General features: G+C 42.9%; 1 protein-coding gene across 2 annotated transcripts in view; it reads left to right on the top strand.

Annotated features, from left to right (window-relative positions):
- The window catches only part of LOC120045164 (solute carrier organic anion transporter family member 2B1-like), a 28118-nt gene extending 10368 nt beyond the window's left edge, over positions 1 to 17750 (top strand). For both annotated transcript variants that reach the window (XM_038990104.1, XM_038990102.1), the window contains exons 7-15: positions 6661 to 6791; positions 8408 to 8504; positions 8762 to 8926; positions 9780 to 9969; positions 10089 to 10239; positions 10766 to 10935; positions 13238 to 13302; positions 14684 to 14804; positions 15022 to 17750. In XM_038990104.1, the coding sequence (XP_038846032.1) occupies positions 6661 to 6791; positions 8408 to 8504; positions 8762 to 8926; positions 9780 to 9969; positions 10089 to 10239; positions 10766 to 10935; positions 13238 to 13302; positions 14684 to 14804; positions 15022 to 15208 (1277 nt within the window). In that variant the 3' untranslated portion in view covers positions 15209 to 17750. The remainder of the gene's footprint in view (positions 1 to 6660; positions 6792 to 8407; positions 8505 to 8761; positions 8927 to 9779; positions 9970 to 10088; positions 10240 to 10765; positions 10936 to 13237; positions 13303 to 14683; positions 14805 to 15021) is intronic.
- Positions 17751 to 21176: the final 3426 nt, after the last annotated feature.

The following is a 21176-nucleotide window of genomic DNA, read 5'->3' as shown; positions in this document are numbered from 1 at the left end:
ATGTAAACATAAAGCTAGGGTTAGGGTTGAACCGGGATGTGAACATAAAGCTAGGGTTAGTGTTAGGGTTGAACCGGGATGTTAACATAAAGCTAGGGTTAGGGTTTAACCGGGATGTAAACATAAAGCTAGGGTTAGGGTTGAACCGGGATGTAAACATAAAGCTAGGGTTAGGGTTGAACCGGGATGTAAACATAAAGCTAGGGTTAGTGTTGAACCAGGATGTGAACATAAAGCTAGGGTTAGTGTTGAACCGGCATGTGGACATAAAGCTAGGGTTAGTGTTGAACCAGGATGTGAACATAAAGCTAGGGTTAGGGTTGAACCGGGATGTGGACATAAAGCTAGGGTTAGTGTTGAACCGGGATGTGGACATAAAGCTAGGGTTAGGGTTGAACCGGGATGTAAACATAAAGCTAGGGTTAGTGTTGAACCGGGATGTGAACATAAAGCTAGGGTTAGGGTTGAACCGGGATGTGAACATAAAGCTAGGGTTAGGGTTGAACCGGGATGTGAACATAAAGCTAGGGTTAGGGTTGAACCGGGATGTGGACATAAAGCTAGGGTTAGTGTTGAACCGGGATGTGAACATAAAGCTAGGGTTAGTGTTGAACCGGGATGTGAACATAAAGCTAGGGTTAGGGTTGAACTGGGATGTGGACATAAAGCTAGAGTTAGGGTTGAACCGGGATGTGGACATAAAGCTAGGGTTAGTCTTGAACCAGGATGTGAACATAAAGCTAGGGTTAGTGTTGAACCGGGATGTGAACATAAAGCTAGGGTTAGTGTTGAACCAGGATGTGAACATAAAGCTAGGGTTAGTGTTGAACCAGGATGTAAACATAAAGCTAGGGTTAGTGTTGAACCGGGATGTGAACATAAAGCTAGGGTTAGGGTTGAACCGGGATGTAAACATAAAGCTAGGGTTAGTGTTGAACTGGGAAGTGGACATAAAGCTAGAGATAGGGTTGAACCGGGATGTGGACATAAAGCTAGGGTTAGTGTTGAACCGGGATGTGAACATAAAGCTAGGGTTAGTGTTGAACCGGGATGTAAACATAAAGCTAGGGTTAGGGTTTAACCGGGATGTAAACATAAAGCTAGGGTTAGGGTTGAACCGGGATGTAAACATAAAGCTAGGGTTAGGGTTGAACCGGGATGTAAACATAAAGCTAGGGTTAGTGTTGAACCAGGATGTGAACATAAAGCTAGGGTTAGTGTTGAACCGGCATGTGGACATAAAGCTAGGGTTAGTGTTGAACCAGGATGTGAACATAAAGCTAGGGTTAGGGTTGAACCGGGATGTGGACATAAAGCTAGGGTTAGTGTTGAACCGGGATGTGGACATAAAGCTAGGGTTAGGGTTGAACCGGGATGTAAACATAAAGCTAGGGTTAGTGTTGAACCGGGATGTGAACATAAAGCTAGGGTTAGGGTTGAACCGGGATGTGAACATAAAGCTAGGGTTAGGGTTGAACCGGGATGTGAACATAAAGCTAGGGTTAGGGTTGAACCGGGATGTGGACATAAAGCTAGGGTTAGTGTTGAACCGGGATGTGAACATAAAGCTAGGGTTAGTGTTGAACCGGGATGTGAACATAAAGCTAGGGTTAGGGTTGAACTGGGATGTGGACATAAAGCTAGAGTTAGGGTTGAACCGGGATGTGGACATAAAGCTAGGGTTAGTCTTGAACCAGGATGTGAACATAAAGCTAGGGTTAGTGTTGAACCGGGATGTGAACATAAAGCTAGGGTTAGTGTTGAACCAGGATGTGAACATAAAGCTAGGGTTAGTGTTGAACCAGGATGTAAACATAAAGCTAGGGTTAGTGTTGAACCGGGATGTGAACATAAAGCTAGGGTTAGGGTTGAACCGGGATGTAAACATAAAGCTAGGGTTAGTGTTGAACTGGGAAGTGGACATAAAGCTAGGGTTAGTCTTGAACCAGGATGTGAACATAAAGCTAGGGTTAGTGTTGAACCGGGATGTGAACATAAAGCTAGGGTTAGTGTTGAACCGGGATGTGAACATAAAGCTAGGGTTAGGGTTGAACCGGGATGTGAACATAAAGCTAGGGTTAGGGTTGAACCGGGATGTGGACATAAAGCTAGGGTTAGTGTTGAACCGGGATGTGAACATAAAGCTAGGGTTAGTGTTGAACCGGGATGTGAACATAAAGCTAGGGTTAGGGTTGAACTGGGATGTGGACATAAAGCTAGAGTTAGGGTTGAACCGGGATGTGGACATAAAGCTAGGGTTAGTGTTGAACCGGGATGTGAACATAAAGCTAGGGTTAGTGTTGAACCGGGATGTGAACATAAAGCTAGGGTTAGGGTTGAACCGAATGTAAACATAAAGCTAGGGTTAGGGTTGAACCGGGATGTGAACATAAAGCTAGGGTTAGTGTTAGGGTTGAACCGGGATGTTAACATAAAGCTAGGGTTAGGGTTTAACCGGGATGTAAACATAAAGCTAGGGTTAGGGTTGAACCGGGATGTAAACATAAAGCTAGGGTTAGGGTTGAACCGGGATGTAAACATAAAGCTAGGGTTAGTGTTGAACCAGGATGTGAACATAAAGCTAGGGTTAGTGTTGAACCGGCATGTGGACATAAAGCTAGGGTTAGTGTTGAACCAGGATGTGAACATAAAGCTAGGGTTAGGGTTGAACCGGGATGTGGACATAAAGCTAGGGTTAGTGTTGAACCGGGATGTGGACATAAAGCTAGGGTTAGGGTTGAACCGGGATGTAAACATAAAGCTAGGGTTAGTGTTGAACCGGGATGTGAACATAAAGCTAGGGTTAGGGTTGAACCGGGATGTGAACATAAAGCTAGGGTTAGGGTTGAACCGGGATGTGAACATAAAGCTAGGGTTAGGGTTGAACCGGGATGTGGACATAAAGCTAGGGTTAGTGTTGAACCGGGATGTGAACATAAAGCTAGGGTTAGTGTTGAACCGGGATGTGAACATAAAGCTAGGGTTAGGGTTGAACTGGGATGTGGACATAAAGCTAGAGTTAGGGTTGAACCGGGATGTGGACATAAAGCTAGGGTTAGTGTTGAACCGGGATGTGAACATAAAGCTAGGGTTAGTGTTGAACCGGGATGTAAACATAAAGCTAGGGTTAGGGTTTAACCGGGATGTAAACATAAAGCTAGGGTTAGGGTTGAACCGGGATGTAAACATAAAGCTAGGGTTAGGGTTGAACCGGGATGTAAACATAAAGCTAGGGTTAGTGTTGAACCAGGATGTGAACATAAAGCTAGGGTTAGTGTTGAACCGGCATGTGGACATAAAGCTAGGGTTAGTGTTGAACCAGGATGTGAACATAAAGCTAGGGTTAGGGTTGAACCGGGATGTGGACATAAAGCTAGGGTTAGTGTTGAACCGGGATGTGGACATAAAGCTAGGGTTAGGGTTGAACCGGGATGTAAACATAAAGCTAGGGTTAGGGTTGAACCGGGATGTAAACATAAAGCTAGGGTTAGGGTTGAACCGGGATGTGGACATAAAGCTAGGGTTAGTGTTGAACCAGGATGTGGACAGAAAGCTAGGGTTAGTGTTGAACCGGCATGTGGACATAAAGCTAGGGTTAGTGTTGAACCAGGATGTGGACATAAAGCTAGGGTTAGGGTTGAACCGGGATGTGGACAGAAAGCTAGGGTTAGTGTTGAACCGGCATGTGGACATAAAGCTAGGGTTAGTGTTGAACTGGGAAGTGGACAGAAAGCTAGGGTTAGTCTTGAACCAGGATGTGAACATAAAGCTAGGGTTAGGGTTGAACCGGGATGTGAACATAAAGCTAGGGTTAGGGTTGAACCGGGATGTGAACATAAAGCTAGGGTTAGGGTTGAACTGGGATGTGAACATAAAGCTAGGGTTAGGGTTGAACCGGGATGTGGACATAAAGCTAGGGTTAGTGTTGAACCAGGATGTGAACATAAAGCTAGGGTTAGTGTTGAACCGGGATGTGGACATAAAGCTAGGGTTAGTGTTGAACTGGGAAGTGAACATAAAGCTAGGGTTAGTGTTGAACCGGCATGTGGACATAAAGCTAGGGTTAGGGTTGAACTGGGAAGTGGACATAAAGCTAGGGTTAGGGTTAGAATGCAATATAGGGCGGGTTATGTACTAAGGGTCACGTTAGGGTATTTTCTTTACATGCCTGAGTTTCAAGCCGTGAATAAAATCAGGTGTTAATGAAGACTAGCTGGAATAATGTTCATGATAGCGACGACCTTATCTTCACTCCACTCCTGTGAATTCTAACAAGCAAATATTATTTTAAGATCGACCTCCTTCTGTGTGAACCAAAGCCACCACTACAGACATGTTCTCACCCTGCAATGCTTCAGATACCTCTAAAACAGGATTTACAACAATCATGGGCCAGTGTCCTGTATTTGCAGTCTGCTCTCATTGATCTCAGCTTTTTAGTTTAATGCATCTCATTTATCAAGGTGTGAGAGCATTGTCTATGATTTGACAAATGTTCAAAACTGTTCAAAGGCCAGCTGAATTCAACTTAGGTAGTACTAGATTATTCCCCATTGTTTTGAGGTTTGTGTCTGGGTGTGTGTGTGTGTGTGTTTGTGTGTGCGTGTGCTCGTGTGTGTGTGTTTCCTCAAGCCTGAACTAGCGCCTTCTGCAAGGCACACACAGTGCAGCTTAATGGAACGTGACTTCATTCTTGCAAATATTTAGATGGAAGTTATATATAGTGCCTTCGTAAATTATTCAGACCCCTTGACTTTTTCCACATTTTGTTACGTTACAGCCTCGTTCTAAAATGGATGTAAAAAAATCTTCAGCAATCTACACATAATGATGAAGCGAAAACCGTTTTTTAGACATTTTTGCAAATGTATAAAAAATTAAAAACAGAAATACCTTAATGACATAGGTATTCAGACCCTTTGCTATGAGACTCGAAATTGAGCTCAGGTGCATCCTGTTTCCATTGATCATCCTTGAGATGTTTCTACAACTTGATTGGAGTTCACCTGTGGTAAATTAAATTGATTGGACATGATTTGGAAAGGCCCACACCTATCTGTATAAGGTCCCACAGTTGGCATGAGGTGGAAGGAATTGTACGTAGAGCTCAGAGACAGGATTGTGTTGAGACACAGATCTGGGGAAGGGTACCAAAAAATGTATGAATCATTGAAGGTCCCCAAGAACATAGTGGCCTCCATCATTCTTAAATGGAAGAAGTTTGGAACCAGCAAGACTCTTCCTAGAGCTGGATGCCCGGCCAAACTGAGCAATCAGGGGAGAAGGGCCTTGGTCAGGGAGATGACCAAAAACCAGATGGTCACGCTGACAGAGCTCTAGAGTTCCTCTGTGGAGATGGGACCTTCCAGAAGGCCTTTGTGGTAGAGTGGCCAGACTGAAGCCACTCCTCAGTAAAAGGCACATGACAGCCTGCTTGGAGTTTGCTAAAAGGCACCTAAAGACTCACAGACCATGAGAAACAAGATTATTTGTTCTGATGAAACCAAGATTGAACTCTTTGGCCTTAATGCCAAGCTTCACGTCTGGAGGAAACCTGGCACCATCCTTATGGTGAAGCATGTTGGTGGTAGCATCATGCTGTCGGGATGTTTTTCAGCGGCAGGGACTGGGAGACTAGTCAGGATTGAGGCAAAGATGAAAACAGAAAAGTACAGAGAGATCCTTGATGAAAACCTGCTCCAGAGCACTCAGAACCTCTGACTGGTACGAAGGTTCACCTTCCAATAGGACAACGACCCTAAGCACACAGCCAAGACAACGCAGGAGTGGCTTTGGGACAAGTCTCTGAATGTCCTTGAGTGACCCAGCCAGAGGCCAGACTTGAACCCAATCGAACATCTCTGGAGAGACGTGAAAATAGCTCTGCAGCGACGCTCCTCAGAAGAATGGAAGAAACTCCCCAAATACAGGTGTGCCAAGCTTGTAGTGTCATACCCAAGAATATATATATTTTTTTAAATAAATGAGTTTTTGCTTTGTAATTATGGGCTATTGTGTGTAGATTGAAGAAAAAAAGAACAATTTAATCCATTTTAGAATAAGGTTGTAACGTAACAAAATGTGGAAAAAGTCAAGGGATCTGAATACTTTCCTAATGCACTGCATATAATGAATAACTTAACTTATTTACCTCTGTAAAACAGTGCATGATATGAGATTAATTTCTATGAGAGAAATCTGCTTTACTCCCTTTTTGGAGTAAAATAGATTCTTAGCTGGAATTTGGGTTCCTGCAGCCAGTGTGACCTCATTCAACAGAACATTTAACCTCCGGCAAACTGATAGCAGTTTCCAGGAAGAAATCACTCTCTTTCACTGGGAGAAGCTCCACATTCATTTTCAATGACTGAAAATGAAAGACTGATTTCTTCCTGGAAACTGCTATCAGTTTGACGGAGATTCAATGTTCTGTTGCATGATACCAAGGGAAAAAACAACTTTCTCTTAACACTGTCTAAAATTGCTCAAAACGTTACAACATGTTGAAACCAGGAACTGTGATCAGGGTACACTTCTATACATACAGTGCATTTGATTCAATTTATTATTTTATTTAATAGTTTCATCGAATATTTTTATTTTATTATTGATAATGTACTTTGCAACTAGTACAGTAACATGTCTCTCTCCTGTCTGCAGATGAGATAGGTCTGGAGAGAGGGGACCCTCGCTGGGTGGGAGCCTGGTGGTTGGGCTTTGTCGTGGCAGCCTCCTTCCTCTTTCTCACCTCCCTGCCCTACCTCTTCTTCCCCAAACAGATGCCAAAAGAGGTGATTGTATACCAGCTGAGTCACAGTCATGACATATATTTCTAATGAAAGTTGCACAATCTTCTCTCATAGAAAATATGTGGTTCAGAACAAGTGAGAGTGATGTGGTTTGACCTTGTTGAATAAGGTTTTGGCTCATATCTATCATTCTGAAATAATGTTTTTATCAGATTTTGGTTCATGTTTCTCTAATCAGTCATCGAGCACAAAGAAGAATACTCCTGCCAGTTCTTGCTCAATAGTGAAAGTGGCTGTATATCATATTAACATGCCAGAGCATAACTGGGCGTGCACACACACACACAAACACAAACACAGACACAGACACACAGTCTCTCTCTCTCTGTCTCTTGAATGCTGGAGCTTTAAAAGCTCTAAAGCTTGGCGTGTAACTTGAGTGCACTGCATTGCACCATACTTAGAATATGTGGACAACTACAAATACCTAGGTGTCTGGTTACACTGTAAACTCTCCTTCCAGACTCACAGTAAGCATCTCCAATCCAAAATTCAATCTAGAATCGGCTTCCTATTTCGCAACAAAGCATCCTTCACTCATGCTGCCAAACATACCCTCGTAAAACTGACTATCCTACCGATCCTTGACTTCGGCGATGTCATTTACAAAATAGCCTCCAACACTCTACTCAGACTGCATCCAATTTGCTATCACAGTGCCATCCGTTTTGTCACCAAAACCCCATATACTACCCACCACTGCGACCTGTATGCTCTCGTTGGCTGGCCCTCGCTTCATATTTTTCGCCAAACCCACTGGCTCCAGGTCATCTATAAGTCTTTGCTAGGTAAAGCCCCACCTTATCTCAGCTCACTGGTCACCATAGCAGCACCCACTCCAGCAGGTATATTTCACTGGTCACCCCCAAAGCCAATTCCTCCTTCGGCCGCCTTTCCTTCCAGTTCTCTGCTGCCAATGACTGGAACGAACTGCAAAATCACTGAAGCTGGAGACTCATAACTCCCCCACTAGCTTTAAGCACCAGTTGTCAGAGCAGCTCACAGATCACTGCACCTGTACATAGCCAATCTGTAAATAGCCCATCCAACTACCTCATCCCCATACTGTTATTTTTTTGCTCCTTTGCACCCCAGTATCTCTACTTGCACACTCATCTTCTGCACATCTATCACTCCAGTGTTCAATTGCTATATTGTAATTATTTCGCCACTATGGCCTATTTATTGCCTTACCTCTGTTATCCTACCTCATTTGCACACACTGTGTATATACTTTTTCTATTGTATTATTGACTGTATGTTTGTTAATTCCATGTGTAACTCTGTGTTGTTGTTTGTGTTGCACTGCTTGCTTTATCTCAGCCAGGTCGCAGTTGTAAATGAAAACTTGTTCTCAACTAGCCTACCTGGTTAAATAAAGGTGGAATAAAATAAAGAATACACTTTACATTTGATCATTTCGCAATCAGACAAACTATCTCTTTGCCACATCGTGTGACCCAGGTCTCTTCAAAGGCTATTAGAGAGAGTTAATGCAATACAGGCAGGATTACATGTTTACTGTACCGTATTCACACTCAAATCTGTTTTAACACGAGTAAAGAGCATCATTGTGGTTCTTCCTCTCCCCTGGTTAGGAAGCTGCAGGCGATGCCAAAAAACCCAGAGCCGAGGAGAAAAAGAAACCGCTGCCAGACCCCGTCCAGGAGCTCACCCTCACACAGTTCCTCAAAAGTTACTCTTTTATAAGACCACATCCGTCTGTTTCCTTTCCATTTCCCTTCATTGTGTCTGTGGGTGACTACATGGCGTTGAGGGTGACGGTCACTGATGTCATGATACTGATAGTATATGAAAAGTAGTTGTGGTGGTCTCTCTCTTCCTCTATTGTTGCTTCTCATCCCTTGTTAAATATGGTCTGAAGCAGTTAGGTCATCGGCTTCATTCGCCTATTTCTTCTCCCTCTCTTTCCCCCCCCTTCTCTCTCCCAGGTTTCCCCCGTATCACCCTGCGGACCTTGCAGAACCCCATCTACCTGTTGGTGGTGCTGGCACAGGTCCACCTGGCAGCTATGATAGCCGGCCTTGCCACCTTCATGGCCAAGTTCATAGAGCGCCAGTTTACCCAGACCGCCTCCTTCTCCAACATGATGATCGGTGAGAGACACCATTCGTTATCTCTGTGGAACATCCTGGTTTAGATTAAGGTTAAGGTTAGGGTTTGTCTAAAAAATTTGAATAGAAATAGAACCAATGGACCAAATGAAAATTCCACTCCATGGAGAGTGATTGCTTCAGTCAAATCTGCACACCTCCAGTATTTGACACCTGTGTTTGACATATACACAGTATTAGCTGAGAATAATTATGCTTCAACTCTCCAATGGTCTATGGAAAGCACAGGGCGCATAGAAAACGACCACAAACACTTTTGTGGAAATCTAATTAGCCTAGTAAAAAAATCCCCATAAAAATCTGTCAGATTAATGATCAACTGGAGGTAATCATTCACAGATGCTGTCCAGACGATAAAGACTCCATTGTATGTGCAGAGCACAGCCAATCAAACCCCTGCCACCCATGCTTATAGCCTTGGAATACAGTGTGTTCTCTTTGATGAACAGGGTCAAATCTGGATGGGATTTACTTGCCCTTTACCCCAGTGTTGTAGCCAGTTCTTTGGCGGGGTGCAGAATCTCCAGTGTTAGCACCTGAAGCTGCCAATATATCACCATTTTACATGACAACCAAATAAGGCTGACCATTTTTAGGAGGGTGTTAACAGAGCGAGGCAGAGGGGAACCACCCTGCCTAAGTAATGGGAAACACTGGTTGTGTTCCAGGTTGTCTTTCTCAAAGTCGGGATGCGCACATCTCACAGTGTTTAATGTCTCCGGAACCATAGTAACACAGCTATCTTCTGAGATGTGCAGGGCGACTGCAATTAACATTATCTGGAATGTGCCAACTGCTTTATTCTGAGTAACCTTTAATCTTTGTGTGCCTGAAGGTGGGGTGAACATCCCTCTGGCGGTGCTGGGCATCGTGCTGGGCGGGGCTCTGATGAGGAGGCTGAATATCTCTACTAGAGGCTCCGCCCTCATCTGCACGTCAGCCATCTTGATGTGTATACTCACCGCACTGCCTCTCCTCCTCCTCGGCTGCTCCACACAGAGGGTCACTGGCATCTACCCCACCAAGTAGGTTGCCGTCTCAAAAGGTTACCCTCACCTCTCCACCCTCCTTAAAACAACACTTAAGCCATAAGTTGCCATATTGTACCAGGCACCATTTCTCTTACATCTTCTTCTGTTCTCAGACAGAACAGGTCTTTGGAGTGTAGCTCTGGGTGCTCCTGTCCGACTGAGGACTTTAACCCAGTGTGTGGCTCAGACGGGGTGGAGTTCAGATCGCCCTGTCATGCAGGCTGCTTGACCAAAGTACTGGATGACAACACCAGCAAAATCCTGGTAAACCACTACACCTGCCTATCCATAAATGGGCTGAATCCTAACTTCTCCTGGCATTCAATGAATGTTCCATGTATTATATTTGCACATGAGCTTAAAAAAGAAAGCAGAGAGAAAATGAAATCATATAAGATGCAGAAGGACTGAAGAAACCCTAGATGATGGGTTTCAAGGTAGTAGACGTGTCAGACAGACTCTAAAGGGGCCTCACTTCTGCTTTACTGTCACAGCCCGGTGCCTACTGCATGGAAAACAGAGTTTAAAGCCAGACTCAGCATTCTTGAACCAACACACACACACTTACACACATGCACACACACATGCTACCACCACACAAAGCCTGGGAGAAGAATATTCATTTTGCTTGAAGCCAGAGAGACTGTTTCTTGATAATGTCTTTTCAATGTCTTTGTGAGATTCTCATTCATACCTAATAATGCCAACAGTTACTGCCAGATGCAATGGTGTGAGTCTGATTGGCCAGTCAGTGGTTAACGTCATGTGACTCTCTCTGTCTCTCTGACAGAAATACACCGACTGTGGCTGCATAGGGGTCAGCGGATCCTATGGTTATGCGTTGCCAGGGACATGCGGTAGTGACTGCAAACACCTCCTCCTGCCCTTCATGGTTCTCTCTGCTCTCACCTGCTTCATTGCATCATTCTCACAGACCCCATCCTACATGATGATACTGAGGTAGAACATACACACACGCCTTTCACACACAGGCCTAACATGATACTAACATACTGAACACACACACACCAATGAAAGAGAGGGAGAGAGAGAGCATCTGCAAATCAAAGTCACGTACACAGATTTGAAGATGTTATTGCAGATGCAGCGAAATGTTTGTTTCAAGCTCCAATGCCTAGAAAACAATACCCACATAATCCAAAAGTGAAAAGAAATTAAGAAATATCAGAACGAGCAATGTCAGAGTTCAGGAAGATAAATATATATAATGGTGTGTATAGACAGAATATAAGTAGAAAAGTTGTGTACAGCAGTAGTTATAGGTTCATGACTAAAATACAGTATATACATATAAAGTCGGTAAAACAGTGTGTAAACATTATTAAAGTGACCAGTGTTCAATGATTATACACTGCTCAAAAAAATAAAGGGAACACTTAAACAACACAATGTAACTCCAAGTCAATCACACTTCTGTGAAATCAAACTGTCCACTTAGGAAGCAACACTGATTGACAATAAATTTCACATGCTGTTGTGCAAATGGAATAGACAAAAGGTGTAAATTATAGGCAATTAGCAAGACACCCCCAATAAAGGAATGGTTCTGCAGGTGGTGACCACAGACCACTTCTCAGTTCCTATGCTTCCTGGCTGATGTTTTGGTCACTTTTGAATGCTGGCGGTGCTTTCACTCTAGTGGTAGCATGAGACGGAGTCTACAACCCACACAAGTGGCTCAGGTAGTGCAGTTCATCCAGGATGGCACATCAATGCGAGCTGTGGCAAAAAGGTTTGCTGTGTCTGTCAGCGTAGTGTCCAGAGCATGGAGGCGCTACCAGGAGACAGGCCAGTACATCAGGAGACGTAGAGGAAGCCGTAGGAGGGCAACAACCCAGCAGCAGGACCGCTACCTCCGCCTTTGTGCAAGGAGGTGCACTGCCAGAGCCCTGCAAAATGACCTCCAAATGTGCATGTGTCAGCATATGGTCTCACAAGGGGTCTGAGGATCTCATCTCGGTACCTAATGGCAGTCAGGCTACCTCTGGCGAGCACATGGAGGGCTGTGCGGCCCCACAAAGAAATGCCACCCCACACCATGACTGACCCACCGCCAAACCGGTCATGCTGGAGGATGTTGCAGGCAGCAGAACGTTCTCCACGGCGTCTCCAGACTCTGTCACGTCTGTCACGTGCTTAGTGTGAACCTGCTTTCATCTGTGAAGAGCACAGGGCGCCAGTGGCGAATTTGCCAATCTTGGTGTTCTCTGGTAAATGCCAAACGTCCTGCACGGTGTTGTGCTGTAAGCACAACCCCCACCTGTGGACGTCGGGCCCTCATACCACCCTCATGGAGTCTGTTTCTGACCGTTTGAGCAGACACATGCACATGTGGCCTGCTGGAGGTCATTTTGCAGGGCTCTGGCAGTGCACCTCCTTGCACAAAGGCGGAGGTAGCGGTCCTGCTGCTAGGTTGTTGCCCTCCTACGGCTTCCTCTACGTCTCCTGATGTACTGGCCTGTCTCCTGGTAGCGCCTCCATGCTCTGGACACTACGCTGACAGACACAGCAAACCTTTTTGCCACAGCTCGCATTGATGTGCCATCCTGGATGAACTGCACTACCTGAGCCACTTGTGTGGGTTGTAGACTCCGTCTCATGCTACCACTAGAGTGAAAGCACCGCCAGCATTCAAAAGTGACCAAAACATCAGCCAGGAAGCATAGGAACTGAGAAGTGGTCTGTGGTCACCACCTGCAGAACCATTCCTTTATTGGGGGTGTCTTGCTAATTGCCTATAATTTACACCTTTTGTCTATTCCATTTGCACAACAGCATGTGAAATTTATTGTCAATCAGTGTTGCTTCCTAAGTGGACAGTTTGATTTCACAGAAGTGTGATTGACTTGGAGTTACATTGTGTTGTTTAAGTGTTCCCTTTATTTTTTTGAGCAGTGTATGTACATAGGGCAAAGCAGTCTCTAAGGTGCATGCAACAACAAAGATTTCAAGATAAAGAGGATGGGGGTAGTGTGGCATGTTGATATTTGAGGTGTGTGTGTGTGTGTGTGTGTGTGTGTGTGTGTGTGTGTGTGTGTGTGTGTGTGTGTGTGTGTGTGTGTGTGTGTGTGTGTGTGTGTGTGTGTGTGTGTGTGTGTGTGTGTGAAAAAAGTCTGACATGGTTTACTGCATCCGTTTAGCTGTTGTGATTCACTCTGATTTAAACGCTGTTCTATCCAGCTCTCCATCCCCTCTACCCTCTCCATCAATTTTTCCTTATCTCTCCCACTCTCCTCTGCAGGACAGTGAGACCAGAGGATAAGTCTTTTGCTGTGGGTGTTCAGTACATGCTCTTCAGAGTGCTGGGTGAGTTACAGTGTTACAGCCTGAATTAAAAATTGATTAAATTTAGATTTTGTGTCACTGGCCTACACACAATACCCCATAATGTCAAAGTAGAATTATGATTTTAGAAATTGTTACACATGAATAAAAATGAAAAGCTGAAAATGTTTTGAATCAATAAGTATTCAACCCATTTGTTATGGCAAGCCTAAATAAGTTCAGGAGTAACAAGTCACATAATGCTTAATAAGAAGTCATAAAATAAGTTGCATGGGCTCACACTGTGTGCATTAATAGTGTTTAAAATTATTTATATTTTTGAATGACTACCTAATCTCTGTACCTCACACATAGTATTATCTGTAAGGTTCCTCAGTTGAGAAGTGAATTTCAAACACTGATTCAACTGCAAAGACCAGGGAGGTCTGGAAAATGGCTGTCTAGCAATAATCAACAACCAACTTGACAGAGCTTGAAGAATTAAGACATTTATAATGTGCAAATATTGTACAATCCAAGTGTGCAAAGCTCTTCGACTTACCCAGAAAGACTCACAGCTGTAATCACTGCCAAATGTGATACTAATGTGTACGTATTGGCTCAGGGGTTTGAATACTTATGTAATCAAGACATTTTAGTGTTTATTTTCATACTTTATTTTTTACAAATGTTCATATTTTTCTTCTACTTTGACATTAGAGTATTTTGTGTAGATCTATTACAATTAAATCCATTTTAATCCCACCTTTTAAAACAACAAAATGTGGAAAAGTCAAGGGGTGTGAATACTATCTGAAGACACTGTATATCAGCATTACACAGCCAGCCACACTCACCTCTTTGCCTTGGATTCCAAGAAATGTAGATAAATGACCTACAGTGATCGACTTTTCTGTTCGAGCAAACATCCATAATTTTAACAGCAAATGTCTGGGAAACTGCCTTTTAAATATTTAACCCTGAATTTGACTCTGTTTGTCCTGTTAGGTGACATTAAAGGTACAGTAGAGTCAGCAATATGACGTAGATGCACAAATCAAACAGCATAGTGGGTCAATTTCCACAACAACTAAAAGCATTGGAGCGCGATGCCAAACTTCTCTGCTGTTTTGGTCCCGTGGCTACCACGTTGTAAAAGTGTGAAGCGAACTTGTGAGCATGCGCAGATACTGTGTGAGAGCGAAGTCTTGCATCTCACTCATCGCAATATCTGCATTACTGCTCATGCAATGTCATTTAGCTGACTCTACCTTTAAGCAGGACCATGTACACTATGGAAATAAGACTCGACAGGGATAATTAACACAAAAACACTGCCACTCATAAAGAATCACCTCAAAGGCGCTCATCCAAATGTCTGTTTACACAGTGTGTTTATAATTCTGTGTATGTGTGTCTCCAGCGTTCCTGCCAGCCCCAGTCCTGTATGGCACTGCCATAGACACCACCTGTATCATCTGGGGGAAGAAGTGTGGGAGGAACACGTCCTGTCACTACTACAACATGGACCTCTTCAGACAGAGGCAAGCGCCAACAGATATGTCAGCCATGTCAGTCATTCTAGAAAGTATTTGAGATGTGCTTGATTTAGCATAGAGCAGTTACGGACCATTTTACCAGGCAAACTAAATCAAACACAGTTCAAGTATTTAAAAGTATTTCCAATACTGTATTTCTTAGACCCAGGCCTGTTATAGAGTAGTGGTATGTCTGATATTCTCCTTTCTCTTCTGTGTGCAGGTTCCTGGGTCTGCAGGCATTCTTTGTCACCGGAGCATTTGTCTGCTTCCTGCTCTCCCTCCTGGTCCTGAGACATAGAGCAGGAAAACAAGGCCAGCAGGCAGGACAGGGATACACTATGATTGACAGAGAGCAGAGTCCAGACAAGAACACTGCCTCCAATGAATTGCAGAGTATGGCAGCATAAGAGAGGCCTGATAGAGAAGGAGAAAAAGAAAGAAAGAAAGAAAGAACTGAATTGCGAACTGAGTAGAAAGTCTATTTCTATCCCCCAGAGGGTCCTGATGAAAACTACAGAAATGAGAGCTGCTCCTTAGAATTCTCTCTCATTGAGAGTCCATCTCTTACTGTGTGTGTCCTCCATTTTGTCCATGGGAGGACTTGTTACTTTCTCTTCCTGACCCCTGTTGGCCAATGAGCAGTGCTTCGAAAGTGTTGGTGAAGCTACTCTGAAAATATAGGTTACCAAGCAGGCAATTACTTCAGACTGGAAGAAGTTAAGCTACACTAAAGCTACCCTTTAAAAAAAGATATAGTTTTATTAAACTAAAGTTACTTTGAAAAAGGAGTTCACTATATCCAAACTACTTGGTGAAAATGTATAAAAATAAAAATTACATCTGAAATGTCATAGACTACCAATTGCAATAACGCATCACTTTGGGGTATCAACAGAATGTGTAATTTGCCTATTAATCACAAAAACTATGTATCAAGTGAGAATTAAGTCATGTGTGGCTCAATTGGCAGAGCATGGTGCTTGCAATGCCAGGGTTGGGGGTCTGATTCCCATGGGGGACCAGTACAAAAATGAATCCATTCTGAATAAGCGCATCTGCTAAATGAAAAAAATGAATTAGGCAGGTGTGATGCAGAAAAAATGAAATGATTGACTACATCACCCATATCACCCATTTTATTTTTGCAAAAAAGTAGGGTGGAGTTCCAGTAGTTAACTACACCCCTACATGGCAAAAAGTAATTAGGTGTGCAACTCTAGATTTCTTACATACTCATATTATTATTATTTGATTTCTTTAGCCCGCTCGAGCTTAAACGATTTAACACGAAACCAACTTCCAAATGCCCAGACTGCCCCAACTGGGGTTGCTTGAGAAAAATATTTTTGATAACATTTATACTTTTTGAACCATATCAATATTTAAATGAGCTCCCAATGCATTTCAATGGAAAAAAAGGGTCACAGACTTCAATTGTAAAAAAAATAATAATAATAATAAAAAAAGAGATTCTAGACCAATCTCTATTAAGCTATTAACACCAAACCAACATTGAAATGTTCAGACTGGCCCAACTTAGATTTCTTGTCAAAGGATTTTCTTATACTATGTATACTTTTTTAACTATAACGATCTTAAATGTGCATAAATTAACATAAGTTTAAATGAGAACCATAGGAATACAAGGGTAGCTTATCAAAATGGACCAGTTCCTTGGCCAGTTAAGCTAAGCTACAAGACCAACTTTAAAACATTCAGGCTATACCTACTTCAAATTCTTTAAAATCTGTATTAACTATAACTACATGAATGTGTCCCACATTTGCATAAATTAACCCACCAACAGTAACTCTTAGACCATTCAAACTACAGACACCAAACCAACTTTCACATGTTCAGGCTATCATAACTTCCAATTCTTAAAAACACGTATTAACTAGAACTATTCAAATTTGCATAAAATACCTCACCAACAGTAACTCTTGAACCATTCAAGCTAGAGACACCAAACCAACTGCCACATGTTCAGGCTAGCCTATACCTTTCTAGTTACCTACTAAAAATACTACCATATTTTAATTTAGTTCAAGTAACACCAAGCTACTGCAAAATGTATTTAAATTACTGCTTGAACTATAGTTCCCTACTCCCAAAACTGTGCTTAGAGAAAGTACACTATTACTGCGCCCAAACTGACTGTAATAATGTGTACAGCAAGTGCTGTATCTGAGCCATGGCACTTTTACTATAGCATGTCATTCTCTGGGACCAGTCTGAGTGGTTCCCTATCCACTGAAACAGGGTCAGATCTTTTTCTATACCTCTTATGGTTAAGGTTAAGACTTGGGGAGTATAAGCTGATCCTAGACCTCTAGAGGATAATCTATAGTGAGTATTGTAGGAGACACCTGATCTATGAACTGTAGATCAGCGTTATCAGACCAAAGAGAGCATTAGATAACCACACTTACCAAGCCAATGGTCTTCAGATGTTGCTTGTTTTTATACCATATATTTTTCTACAGATTAAAAAAAAACTTTTTGTCCTTTGTAAACAATATAAAGTGGTGAACGTATACTTTCAAAGAAAAGTATCATAGATTGAGGAGGTGCCTTACATATAAACAACTCCAATAATATATCATGCTTATAATCTTATCCTGTGAAGAAAAAAATGTAAATATTTTCACTACATTATATAAAGTGGAATTTATATTTGATGGACAATTCCACACAAGGCATCTGTTTCTCCATTGCTCTTGTCATGTAATGAGTTATGGTAGGCAAGCATTGTGAGTTTAAATGCCCTTTCCAAACAGGGAAGAAATCATGCATGTAATGAACTGATGTGAACCCATGTGACATTGAAGAGGGCATTGCTCTCCAAGGGGAGCGAGAGGCGGGAGTTGTTGTGAAACCTGAGCCAAGCATTTATAACTGCCATCCTGAGTGATGATACACAAGGATAATAAACTCTATCAGCAGACATGTTCAGTCCTCATCCTTTCACTGCAGAAAAGGTTGTGTCAAGGAGTCATGCCAGGAGATGGCATGTTTTTACTTCATAGAGCAACTGTGTCTTGCTGACTTACTGTCTTAAACAGGTATGGGGTGACACAAGCTGGTGCATGAACGATTGTGAGTGTGGACCTGCCAAGACCTCCCTAACATTGATATATCTGATATCTGAATCTCAGAATATCAGAGTTAACATCTGGGAGTCCTGCCATGTCCCGCAGAGTCAAAAGGCAAAGAGGCCCAATTCCTGTTGTCATTCCAGAGAGACACATCATTCTTGAATTGTGAGCGTATCTGCTGGCTGGCTCTAACACTGCTGCTTCCAGAACACTATGTTGGGGTATAGGGGAGTGTGAGTGAGTGAGTGAGTGAGTAACTAGGCAAGTCAGTTAAGAACAAATTCTTATTTACAATGACGGCCTACCCTGGCCAAACCCGGACAACGCTGGGCCAATTGTGCACCGTCCTATGGGACTCCCAATCACGGCCGGATGTGATACAGCCTGGATTCGAACCAGGGACTGTAATGACCTGATGAAGGCAATTCAATCTCCCGGTTAGTCACCAGTTAAAGTATCCTAGGGTAAGGATTTTTTGGGGATAGGTTCAATTAAATTTGTATACATTTATTACTTCTGCATAAGTAATTGAACATATACAAATTGTATTTTATTTATCTCTGACCCCTTAATGACCAGTCAGCTAGTCACAGAGGTGTGCTGGCGAGCGCGTCTGTCAACTGTCTTCAAATAATTTGTCAGAATTCTCCTCTCTAGTCTATGTACACAGACTAATCTTTACCTCAGCCACATCTCCCCTTATTTTATTCCATTGTGAAACTGCATCCCATGTCTGCACCCTGCTTCCTCTGTCTGTGTGTGTGTGCGTGCGTGCGCGACTTCCTCTTACAGAAAATCTGACCCATAGTGCTATGAAAACATGAAGTTGTGAAATGCTGAATAGTTTAAAGCCAAAGGTTAACCATGTTCACTGACAGGGATATGAATTAAAGTGCATAGTGACATTAAATAAGGTTGCCACCAATCAGAAATCACACTAGCCAACTGCTGACCTCCATATCTTCACAATGCAGCAGAATGCCAAACATGGCATTTCATGTGGAAAAACACATTGAAGTGTGCTACATGACCTCAGCGCTCCTCTCGGTAAATGAATGTCTCAATCTCAATAGTCTCACCTTGACTCCTCATGTTCTCTCCTCCTGTCTTCTCTCTGCCTCCTCAGTGCCTCCTCAGCGCTATCCCTGATAAAGGGCTCCCTCTAGTGGTCACAATGGGGGCCTGAGAGGGATGGCATGGAGACAGAGAGTGAGTCATGATTCACGCCTTCAAACTCAACTCTGGATCTCAAAGCCAGTTCCACTGCATTTTTTAATTGTTCCCCTCTAATCAGCGACTGATTTCTTCCAGGCATGGCTTTGGTTGTGTTTGTTCTGGGAAGGGTTACCGTGGCCACAGCAATCTCTTCCCAAACATGGAAAATGTATTTTGAATCAGCTCGTACAAGAAACATGACTTCATGCAAACACACCACACACACTACACATACTATTCATCTATGTTTAATTTGAAAGATACTCTGATGTACAGAGAAGAATGAGAAGAGTATATGTGACCCGTTCCAGGAAGCTAGGCGTATGTTCCACGTCACTACTTCACAGGAGAGGCATTTGAACGTACATTTCCTTTTATCAAAATGCATTTTTTGGTAGAAATCCCTTCTGGAACATGTGAACTTCCATGTGCCTTAATAACAGACTTGTATGCCATCTGTGAATATGAATACAATTGTTAAATTACGAGCCTAGTTGGTTTAGCCACAGAAAAAGACAGCAACCTCCCGCTATCCATGATTGGTTGAGATAATGAGTGGGCTCGACATGCCGAGAGAGGCGTTCGGATTGGTTTGCCATATAGCTCGCTTCTGTCTATTTGAGCTGGTCAGTATGTGTAGGTAATCCTGTCCAACGTGGCTTTTTTTTATGTATCACGTAGTACAGGTATTCCCAAACTGGGGTACGCGCAATGCCGTCAGGGGTATGCCTGTGTGATTCACATATTTTTTTTATGTAAAAATAAATAATTATCTTCACATTTTCAAACAGTACATTTATAATGTCAAATGGGGCTATACATTTGGGTGAGGTTTTTTTTCCGCACCTAAGTTGCCTCGTTTTACTGCCAAAAATAAAAAATTAAGCCATCTAGGTGTTCAGCGAAATAACACAATGTCAAATACAGGTAGCCTAGTCAAATAATTAACATCCAATCACATTAACCGATCGCGGGAATTCCACTAACGGTCCGTATGTAGCCAAACGTAGCTGCTGCCATTGTTGGTATCTGTACTGATGGTGCAAAAGCCATGACAGGGAGACAGTGGCGTGCAAGCAGTTGCTCCCGATCCCACTTGGGTACACTGCAGTATCCACCGAGAGGCTCTTGCTGCCAAGGGAATGCCTGACAGCTGTTTTTTCTCACCTGAATGATCTGAATCTAGGATTACAGGGACTCTCCGCAACAATATTCAATGTGCGGGACAAAATTGAGGCTATGATTAAAAAGTTGGAGCTCTTCTCTCTCTGCATTAACAAGGACAACACACAGGTCTTTCCATCATTGTATGATTTGTGCGCAAAAGTACTCAAGCTTGCGGACAATGTCAAATGTGATATAGCGAAGCACCTGAGTGAGTTGCACAATTATGCAGGTACTTTCCCGAAACGGATGACACAAACAACTGGATTCATTATCCCTTTCATGCCCTGCCTCCAGTCCACTTACCGATATCTTAACAAGAGAGCTTCATCAAAATTGCAACAATGGGTTCTGTGAAAATTATATTTAATCAGAAGCCACTGCCAGATTTCTGGATTGGGCTGCGCTCAGAGTATCCTGCCTTGGCAAATCGCGCTGTTAAGACACTGATGCCTTTTGCAACCATGTACCTACACTACCGTTCAAAAGTTTGGGGTCACTTAGAAATGTCCTTGTTTTCCATGAAAACATACATGAAATGAGTTGCAAAATGAATAGGAAATATAGTCAAGATGTTGACAAGGTTATAAATAATGATTTTTAATTGTGTCCTTCAAACTTTACTTTTGTCAAAGAATCCTCCATTTGCAGCAATTACAGCCTTGCAGACCTTTGGCATTCAAGTTGTCAATTTGTTGAGGTAATCTGAAGAGATTTCACCCCATGCTTCCTGAAGCACCTCCCACATGTTGGATTGGCTTGATGGGCTCTTCTTACGTACCATATGATCAAGCTGCTGCCACAACAGCTCAATAGGGTTGAGATCCGGTGACTGTGCTGGCCACTCCATTATAGACAGAATACCGGCTGACTGCTTCTTCCCTAAATAGTTATTACA

Source organism: Salvelinus namaycush, chromosome 3 (assembly GCF_016432855.1).
Source record: "Salvelinus namaycush isolate Seneca chromosome 3, SaNama_1.0, whole genome shotgun sequence".
NCBI classification, from domain to species: domain Eukaryota; kingdom Metazoa; phylum Chordata; class Actinopteri; order Salmoniformes; family Salmonidae; genus Salvelinus; species Salvelinus namaycush.
The sequence above is the reverse complement of the archived record's forward strand: the minus strand, read 5'-3'. Positions and strand labels throughout refer to the sequence as shown.